Here is a 10,397-nt window from a genome sequence, read left to right as displayed (position 1 = left end):
AAAAAAGAAACAAGAAACTGGTTTCCAAAACCCTACCTTATCTGTTCTCAGACATTCCTCAAACTCTCACCATTGCTTGCACCTGTAAACAAAGGCATCTGTGAAACACACGTCAAAGAATTAAAACAAGACATAGAAGTTCATTGTCATTTAATTCCATAACAAACAGAGCAATTCATTATAAACCATTCCTTCAATGACACTAGGCATGATCATCATCAATATGAAGTAAAAATATCAGCATTTTTTTTTTTTTTACAAGTTATATGGACATGATGACCTGCATTTCCCCATTTATTTAATCAATAATTAGTCTTTTTTGATAACTTCTCCCCCGACATTTTAACTTTAAATCACAAAATCATTCCTCATACCTACTCACATCGTTCCCAATTTACAGACAAAATGAAACTTATATACAGGAGAACAATTCAACATGAAGTTACACTTAAAAGATGTGCAATATTAAGCAAAGTATACTGAAGAATATAACCAAAGACTCTCCTTTCATAAAATGTCAAGTTGAACTGAAATCGAGTGCTGGTAATACAGATATTCAACAGGTCTAAAACACAAATCACTGTACTGAATTACAAGAGGATGTAGAAGCTATGCACCCGATTATTCCAGCGAAAACCCATTTATGCAACATCTTCTTGAGTATACCAAAATCAACATTCTTCCAGACTGAAAAATATTCAATAAAATGTTCTTGCCGATTGTGTAGAATCCCCTGGATTCCTACTATATACATTAGTTTATATCTGTCATTCATTCTCAACCCAAAGAAAAAGCATCATGAGCAGCAAGATTGGCAAATACGATTCATACAACCTATGACGATTACCTTTCAGGTCCAATGAATAATACATGCGCACCAAAAAGAAAAAGAAAAAACTAAATCGTTTCCCATCCCTTGAGTGTTTAAACGCTGCTCTTTGATGTTAACACAAGGGAATCAGAAACTGAAAGAGGTTCTTTTGTTTTCCTTTGAATAGTATTCCTACTCAATGCTACAAGCAGCCATTGCCTTTGGAAGATCTGCTAGCTGCTAGCTTAGCCTCTATGACCACCAGAGCTTTCATAATTACTTGCTGAACATGTAGTTCAATTAACCACCAACAGTGATGATAAATCTCACAAAAAGTATCTGAATCACATTTCGATCCAAAATCTAGAGATAAAAATAATATATTTAGCAAAATATCAATATTAACATCATTACCACAATTCTATCATTCATATTTCAATTCAGTAAAACAAAAACTACCATTATAATACAAACACTTTACAATTTGAGTATGACATTACTCGTTTTCACATTACGGTAATAAGAATTTGTGGGGCGAAATATGCATAACTGTCATGAAAATAATGCCATTATGAAAAAAAACTTGATTGTGATTGTAAAAATAGGCTTCATTTTCTTTAATAGGTTTTTGTTTCTTTTGATTTCGGGGTGAAATATGACTTGGATATGTTCTAGATCACCTTTGTACTCAATAAAAAAACTGTCCAAAACCCTTCAGCTGCCCATATCATTTTAATATGAAGCATGTCACTGAAAGCATGTGAGTTGATGCTTGGGTGAAAGTGGTTTGATGCAATGAACGAGAAGTTACAAACACTGTACAAAAATATCTGTGGAGACCCATGTTGCTTCTACTGGAAATGTAATCCATTACACGATCATATAAATAAGCTTTTCACACTAGATTTTACATAAAAAAATAAAATATAATCCAGTGTTTAAAATAAAAGGCAAGTATTATACGCTTTCAATTGCACAACTGAGTTTGACTCTATTGGCTCATTAGTGTTGAGTGATAAACTTCAGCTTCATCCTTCTGGTTTAAAATGTGGACACAATGAAAAATGCATGTAGCGAAAGAAAAAAAAAGTGAGGCATGGCACTTAGTTTCTAAAGCATATGTGAAGCAAGGTTCCTCCGAATTGCACTGATGAAAAACGTAGCAAATCATAGTTCATTGAAATCCAGACATCAGCTCAGTCTCTGCAGTCCTCTTCATATCCTCAAATAAATACCAATGCTGCCTGAGAAGCAATCAAAGACATCCATGACATATCTCCAGTATTTATCAGTCTGATGGATTGGTTAGTCTTTCTCTCCGTCTTCACCGCTTCCTGAGAAAGAAAATGAGATACGAGATTCAGAAGTTCGGATTCTTGAGGTCCCACTCTTGTTTGTTTGTATGTGGATGTTGGTGCTGAACTTACCCCCTTGCTCCATGTCGGAGTCTGTGAGGTGGGTGAGGGAGAAGTTGGCGATGCTGGCTGGGGAGATGGAGAAGCGCGAGTAGTTGGAGGGACTGTTCCAGCTCTGCTCCATGGAGCGGTTCGCAGGGGGTGGTGAGAAATACTTAGAAGCTGCTGAAGTCCCAGCAGGCTTACTGGCAGAATGATCACTGGCTGCCTTTGAAAGGAAATTGGGCTCTGGATATGGGAAATCATCGTCCCACTCAAATGCACCACCTGGAAAACAAATTCAAAAGGTTTAAAATGGTGTAGCATTCAACCTGAAGCTCAAAAGTCAGCCGTGGCTCTATGATGAGCCGTGGCTTTTTGGTTTTTGAAATGAAAACATTCTGTACACATTAGACTAGAGACTGTTCTTAAATGTAGCTCCTTTGGATCCAGATAGTAGATCCACCAGTTCACTGTGTTTGTGGAGTAAACATATGGGACGATTTTTGCATTGGTCTGAACAAAAATGGCAGACAGGCTTATTGAAAATGCACATTCATTCTCTGCCAGTAGATGGAGCTTTTGAAATGGCAGAAATATAACCCGTTTCCCTGGTAATGGCTATGCAAAAATCAGTGCTGCACTCAAATGCTACATTATCAGACATTATACATAGGCAAAAATTATATGAAAAAGCCATCGATACTTTTCTGAAGCACAGCCATTACCTTCTTCATCAGTGGAACTCTCGGAGTTGGTAAATCTATTAAGGTAGCTGGAGGAGGCCACTGGACTGCTGAAATCAGACAATTGACTACTGGGATCAATAGTATTCTCACCGAGTTCCTTTGTTGGGGTTTCCTATTTGGTTGCAAAAATAGGCAATCAAGCATAGAAAAGACAATCAAGCTGTATTAAAACAGATTATTAAGAACAAAGGGAAAACATCAGACCTGGTCAAAAAGGTAGACGGTGACATCATCAAAGAATGACACTCCGCGTCTATTATCTCCATTGCTGCCCTCTACTGATGTTGTTTCAGCAGTCTGAAGAGATCTGGGTTTCAGCAGGCCTTTGAGGTTGAGGGAACTGCTGTTGTCCGAGATGATAACAGGTACTGGGTGCACAACATCATCCTCACTGCACTCAGAGCTAGAGCTGTGTAATCGGTAGGCACGCATATCCTCATCTGACTCATCACTGTTCTCATCTTCTTCATCAGCATCCATCCCATCCTCGTTGCCATATTCCAGTGAGGATCCATCAATCTTGCCTAAGTATCTCCCCTCCATATCTGGCTCCTTCTTCTTTGTTATCTCCCCAGCATACGTTCTTGTTAGTTTTGCATGAACCATTGAGGGCTGCACTGAGGTAGTGGTTTTTGCTGCATGCTCTGGGGCCGCATGGGGATGAGTTTGGTCTGAGCCATCGATAGTCAATGATTTTTCCTGGTTCCAATCGTCCTCATTGGTTAGAACCAACTCAGGAAGAACAGCCTGGCCATCACCGGGTTCTGGGGAAGTCTCGGACACTGAATGCTCCTCATTAGCTTCAGTTCCTTGACTTTCATCAGCTTCTTGATTATTCTGGAGACAAAATGAAGCATCTCCAGGGCTTCCATTGATTTCATCACTCTTCTTATCTAGTTCCTCATTGTCTGAGAAGTAAGCAGAGTCTCGGTAGTTTCCACCTAAGGGAACTTCAACAGGATCAGGTTGGAGATCAACTCTATCACCATTCACCTGATCATCAGGTACAGTGTCCACCTCAGAAATGATAATTTGTGGTGGAACCAGTCCCACAGGCTCCTCGGCACTTCCCATCTCATTCTCCTCAGAGGAATCCCTCAAGTCTGTTTGACAGTTCCACTCGGGTGACTCCAGGTTTTCTGTTTCATACCCACTGTCAGCTGCTTTGTACGTGGGTTGAAGCTTATCAACAGGCATTTCCAATGACTGTCCCTGCACCACATCCTTATGCATGTCCAAAGAATCTAATGAATCTGGCGTTTCAGCCGAATTCTCAATGGTTGGAATAGTGGAAGATGTGCTATCATCAAGAAGGCTGTCCTGACTTATTTGGTCAAGACAGACATCTGACACCAACAGTGAGGACATGTCCTGAGTTTCAAGGTTGTCCAATAAAGTTTCTTGATCTTGATCAATGGATTCTGATGGTGAAATATCATTGACGGTCTTCTTGTCCAGCTCTATTATATCACTCATTGAGTCGCTACTTGTTAGACCTTCAGTGAGGCCACCTTCTGTACACTCACCAGCAGGTAAAGTACTAAATCTAAGCTCAGCTGCATCGCTGATTCCTCGATACTGACCATTCTCCTTCAAGGCTTCAAAGCATTCTTCAAGGCTGGGGGGTTTGGCATCTATGCACATATGCTGTGTATTGGCACTTTCAAGGGACTGATGACTTTCAGGTGGACTGTCAACAATGACCTCAACACTGTCAGAGGTAGAATCAGAAGAGGAGTAATTCCCAGATTTTGGGGAACGCAAAGAGCCATTTGTGTCTGGCAGGTGATTGCTACAGGTTTGTCCTGTTACTACTATATCAAAAGGCACCACTGTTTCGTTTCCTTTCAAAGGCGACAGAAAATCATCTAAAATTGGACTGAATAAGTCCAAGAGTTCATCCTTAAGCTGTGCAGAATTCCCGGCTGATTTCAAAGACTCACCTGTGAGGTTTACACTATCTGAGACATCAGTCTCAATGATGGAGCTCATGGTCTCCTGGATATTTTTTGATTCAGACTGGGACTTGTCCTTCAATAGGTTGTTATCTTTAAGAAACAAGAAGTTTTCAGTCAGTTTCTCGGTATTAAGAAGCTTATTTACATCTGAGCTCTCCTGATCAGAGATCTCCAGATGAATGGCTTCTGGTCCTACCCCTAAAAAAGACTTCTGAAAACTGTCACTTGACTCTTTCCCATTGGTACCATCAGAATCCCTCTTTGGTACATTCATCTCTGGGAGCTCCATAAAACCTCCCGTGAATGAATGAGAATCTTCCAGTTTTGCATCACCCTCACTGAAGATGTTAGTTTGGTAAGGGCTCTCATGTTCACTTGAGGACCATATGTGGCTGTCCTGAAGGAAAGAGTCTTTTGAGTCAATGCTCTGATGGAAGAAATCAGCATCTGTACTGGATTCATCCAATCGGACGTCCTGTAAGACTTCATACTGATGCTCCTCTGAAGCATAGGTACCTTCAGCACCCTGACTTTCCCCCATACCAATTTCGTTTACATCTAGCTCCTCCAACTTAATAAAGTAGTCATTTCCAGAGGATGCTTTATGTGCATCAAACACTGGCAAGGTTTCCGTGACTCTGCCGTTTTCTGCTTGCGCTACAGTGTCAGGGAAATGAGCCTGAATATCTTGCCGTGGCACTGGAAAGAACATACTGTGGTAATTCAAAGTAGTGTCCATGGCAGAGCGATTGTGGCTGTCATAGTGGTCATGCTTGGCTGCCTCCCACACATATTCAAAACTCAGCCCATGACTAGTTTCGGTGACTGTGAGCATCTCGTCTGGTTCTCGCCCTTCATCAAACTGCTCGAGGATGGGGAAGGAGGAATGACTGACAGTGGCTTGACGAGTGGTTGGATTGGGTTTAAGGGAGCTCCAGCGCTGCTCAAAGTCATCCTCCACATCTTTCTGACCCTGCATACGGAGGTAAGTGAGCAGGCGGTGGACCTCTTCAGCAGTGGCCCTCTTGTCTGCAGGCAGCCAACAAAACTGTAGAACCTCATACCTGCAGACCGAAGCATGGCATTAATGTTTCAACAGAAAAATCTTAGATCTTGTTTCTAAAAACAGAAGCATCTGTGAAGAACTAACCATCTTTCTGAGTATGGTAAGTCCAACTGTGGCTTGAGAAGTCTGACTTGTTGATCCTTGAGCACATGGTGGAGCACTTCTCTATCTGACAGATGAGGATACGGCTGCTTTGCACCTTCAAACAGCTCCCACAATGTCACACCAAGTCCCCTGAAAAATAAATAATACAAATCTTGTTCTGCTATGAACATCTAATGTTTAATTATATTAGCTCTATATCTATAGCATATTAAGCCAATTGTCTAAAAAATAGGACTTCAATACAAATCCAATATTTATAATTAACACAATATTTATAATTAACATCAACATAAAAATGGTTATGTCTATATTAAGGTTCATGAAAGAGCTGGTTGAAGTGCAGTGGGAGCTCACTTCCAGAGGGCTCTGATCTGTCAACTGCTGTGAAACGGCACAACCATTACTACTGTTGTTTACCCTTTCTCTTTACCCTTTTTTTTTTTTACTTCAAAAAGACACAAGACTGGAAAAGTACATCCTGTTAAACAACTTTACGTAGGGTAACTATCATTTTATATTACCTACCAAACATTGCTGGGTTTAGTCTGTTCTGATGTGATCACACCCCCATGCAGCTCACCAATCAGCTCAGGGGCAAGCCAGCGCAGTGCCACACACTGGTCGTCCTCTGTGGTGATGTAGTCCTCCTGCAATGTCAAAGAAACAATACATACATATATATAATATATATACTTTTTTTTGCAATAAAAATGTTATATAAAAAATTATAAGCTTTACCTTAAAACAGGAAGGGCCAATGCCATAATCTCCTACTCTGACCGTCAGGTCTGTTGTGAGATAGCAGTTTCTCAAAGCCAAATCACTATGAAGATAGAAGCATGCCTTTAAAAACACATTCACATGTAACGTGGTTCTCCCATAATGTGCTTTATCAAATATGTGGTCTACATTACAAGTTTGTGTATATATATATATATATATATATATATATATATATATATATATATATATATATATATATATATATATATATATATATATATATATGTATAAACTTACAAGGTAAATTTATGAATGGATCATTGCCAAAAACCAATAATATGCATGTAGGAAATAGTTGTTTTGGCTTTACACTTTCCATGTTTCTAAGTCATCCAGGTCTGTAAATTTTGCCTATGTGTGATTTGAGTTGGTCCTAAATTTTATTATAAATTTAGTAAAAACAATTCCTATAAACCTCTTACAGAATCATGATTAGCCTTCTACATGAAACACAAATACATGAGTATGAACAGTTAATGATTTGGACACAATGCCACAAGATACAACAAATGCCATGTCAAATGACTGAGATCCAATTTTTGTGTATGTTTATGTGTGTGTGTGTGTGTGCATGCGTGCGTGTGTGTTTTTCTATTCTGGTGGGGACTTAAACCTGAATACACACAGACTCATGGGGACTCGTGTCACGGTGGGGGCCTAAATTGAGGTCCCCACAGGTGAACAAGCTAATAAATTACACAGAATAAAGTTTCTTGAAAATCTAAAAATGCAGAAGGTTTCCTGTGAAGGTTCATTGTAGGTGTACGGTTGGTGTACGGCCATAGAAAATATGGTCTGTACAGTATAAAAACCATTACGCCTATGGAAAGTCCCCACAAGGATAGCTGACCAGACGTGTGTGTTTTTGTAATATTATTTACAACTCCTAACTATAATGATTTGCAAGCCATCATCTTTTTTTTTTACTTGTTTGAGCTAATGACAGCTACAAACCAGCGCAAAGATGTCATCATCCATTATATGCACAATTAGTATAAGTGCATGCTGACAGTGTGGACACATAATTAAGTCACGAGTGAGTCTGTGTTTGTATCTGAGTGTTTGTAGTGAAAACCCTGGCAGAACAAGTACAAATGTGAGCTACAAGCTACTTGTTGAGCCCTCGGCAGGGTAACAAAACACTGATGCTGAATTTTTCTCCGATCCACTCGCACAGCACCACAATATTGTTCCCAGAGGGGGAAAATATGCCCAGTGAGGCTGTAAATGGGACAGGAGGACATATGGTGTCTGATTCAGACTGAGCTCTTGAACATGCCAGCTCTGATTTCAGCTTTGCCCATCTTGTCTGAGCAGTATCTCTGGGGAAAGCGCTGACACTAGTGGTGTACTCGTACAGCACAGGCCTACTGTCAGGCTCACTGAAACCACCGCAAGATAAATGACAGATATTTTAAATGTTACACTCTGGCCTTGGCAAAAGAGGCAAATACAGTACTGTTGCCGGGTCACTGAGAAGTTGAGCTGTGCTCTTGGCCATACATGGAAAATTCACAGGGCTATTATACTTAACTAAAGCTAGAACCATTGAAAAACATTTCCGTTACTTACATTTTAACAGATTTTTAAATAAAGAGAGTTAAAATAACTAAAACAAAATAAATCAATAAATATTCATTAATAAATACTATAATAGTAGATAGTAGATATATAAAGTAGATACTATTGTAAAATTGACACTAAAATAACAGTGCTTCACACAAGCAAAACACAACTGAAACTGCTGTAATGTGCATTTAATCAAGAAAAAGCAAAATCTGTCTGCATAACAATTAAAAATTACAATTATATATGTTGCCACAAGCACAAATTATCACGATCCAAGCACAGTGGGAAAGGTGAGAAACCTTTGGTGTGTGAGCGTGCTCAGGATGACAATATAAATGTCTCAAAGTTTCCCAATGTTTTGCATCCACAACACTGATCTTTTTTTTTCTTTTTCTTTTTTTTTACATGTTTATTTAACATTGATTTTTTGAAATAAATCAGAAAACTGAAATGGAAAACACCATGCCTTGAGAGATGTACCAGAACTTAGGGAAATTGGGGTGGGAGGGAGTATTATTCCAGCTAATAAGAGTTTTTGGTGAAACGTTCCTATTTCAGTTCTACCTGGAGTTGAGTGGGTGCCTGTGCACTTGCCTGAGTAGAGGGTGAGATTTGGGGTCCAAGAGTATAAACTGTTTTGATGCCTTAGGGCAGAAAATCATAAAAAGAAGACAATTTTATCCAAAAACAAAAGGGATCCTTTGGTTCTCCTTAGATGCTCAGACCCCACAAATTGAGCAAAGAAGGGTTTAGCAGTCCTTTAGGCGCATGTGCAATCTAAAAAAGCTCCACTTGCCCATTTCAATATACTGAAAAGGCTCCATTTCCCAACATGCTACTGCTCTTTGGGGTTCGTGCCATTCAAGACAACTAAACTAGCTCATGTGGGAGAGTCAACCAGCATTGTGCAGTGATTCAACTCTGAAACCAAAAATCCAGGAGCCCAAGTATTTTAAAGATAGCCACAATAACAGCATGGAGTCTCCATGCCTCCTTTGGAGTTGCAGGCCAGATAACCCCACCCACCCCCTGTGCCCCATTTGGGGGGATCCTCTTACACTCAAACCGCAGAATCATCATATCCCAGCAGCGGTGGACAGCCAACACCCCATAATCCAGGAGAGCTGTGCAATCAGACACCTTTCAGCATATTCTGAGCATGCAGGAGGCTACAGACACGCACGGCATGGCAAGACACCCTAGATAACTCAGCCTTCCTCCAGAAGACTGGAAGGGGAAGAATGAAAGTGCAACGTTGCCTTTCACAGCGCCGTGGCCTTTTTTGGAAAAAAAAATACGCCAGTCAGAGCAGAGGACGAAAGGCTGGACAAAAACACACACGTGCAGCTGCAACGGATGCATTCAGATCGATGCCACGAGTTGCTTGTGTGAAGGTTAAACATCGTCAAACCAATGAGATATGAAATGTATGTGCATCTTTGTGATGTAAATTGAAGTGAAGGTGAAATTTGCATGGTTAACCTGTGCAGGAAGTTGTGTTTATGCATATGAGTGACCCCAGCAGCGATCTCGCAGGCCATTTTCTGCAGCTGTAGCAGTTCTCCATTCCTGTACAGCCACTCGTTCTGAGATATGTAACTCTTCAGGTCCCCCTGCACACCAAAACACAAGGGCAAGAGTTACAGGACATTCATCAATCACATTTGACGACCACAGAACTAAACAATTTGCTGAACAGAAGCATCTTGGGTACTAGATATCACAGCAAGATTTCTAATCGAATCTTTTTCAGCCTGTACATATATCAGCAAGTGTGTGAAAGAGAAATTGCGGCGGCAGCCACAGCGGGGCAGTAGTCTCTCTCTGTACAGATGCTGTACTGCTGCACGGGTAACTCCACCAAATAAGGGAAAGGTGGTTTAATAGAGACTACTATATGCTGTGTCACGGTAAATTAAAAATAAAATGCAGCAGTGAGACAGTGCTGGCAAATCAGGGCTG

General features: G+C 40.3%; 1 protein-coding gene across 2 annotated transcripts in view; it reads right to left on the bottom strand.

The window, feature by feature from the left end:
- Window positions 1-135: 135 nt before the first annotated feature.
- LOC127940504 (serine/threonine-protein kinase LMTK2) overlaps window positions 136-10,397 on the bottom strand; it is a 31,045-nt gene continuing 20,783 nt past the window's right edge. For both annotated transcript variants that reach the window (XM_052536144.1, XM_052536143.1), the window contains exons 7-14: window positions 9,918-10,048; window positions 6,822-6,906; window positions 6,609-6,730; window positions 6,063-6,212; window positions 3,159-5,976; window positions 2,934-3,066; window positions 2,239-2,493; window positions 136-2,145 (exon numbers count right to left, since the gene is read on the bottom strand). In XM_052536144.1, coding sequence (XP_052392104.1) covers window positions 2,117-2,145; window positions 2,239-2,493; window positions 2,934-3,066; window positions 3,159-5,976; window positions 6,063-6,212; window positions 6,609-6,730; window positions 6,822-6,906; window positions 9,918-10,048 — 3,723 coding nt within the window. In that variant the 3' untranslated portion in view covers window positions 136-2,116. The remainder of the gene's footprint in view (window positions 2,146-2,238; window positions 2,494-2,933; window positions 3,067-3,158; window positions 5,977-6,062; window positions 6,213-6,608; window positions 6,731-6,821; window positions 6,907-9,917; window positions 10,049-10,397) is intronic.

Source organism: Carassius gibelio, chromosome A3 (genome assembly GCF_023724105.1).
Source record: "Carassius gibelio isolate Cgi1373 ecotype wild population from Czech Republic chromosome A3, carGib1.2-hapl.c, whole genome shotgun sequence".
Lineage (NCBI taxonomy): Eukaryota > Metazoa > Chordata > Actinopteri > Cypriniformes > Cyprinidae > Carassius > Carassius gibelio.
Note: the sequence above shows the minus strand (reverse complement) of the source record. Positions and strands in the feature narration are given on the sequence as shown.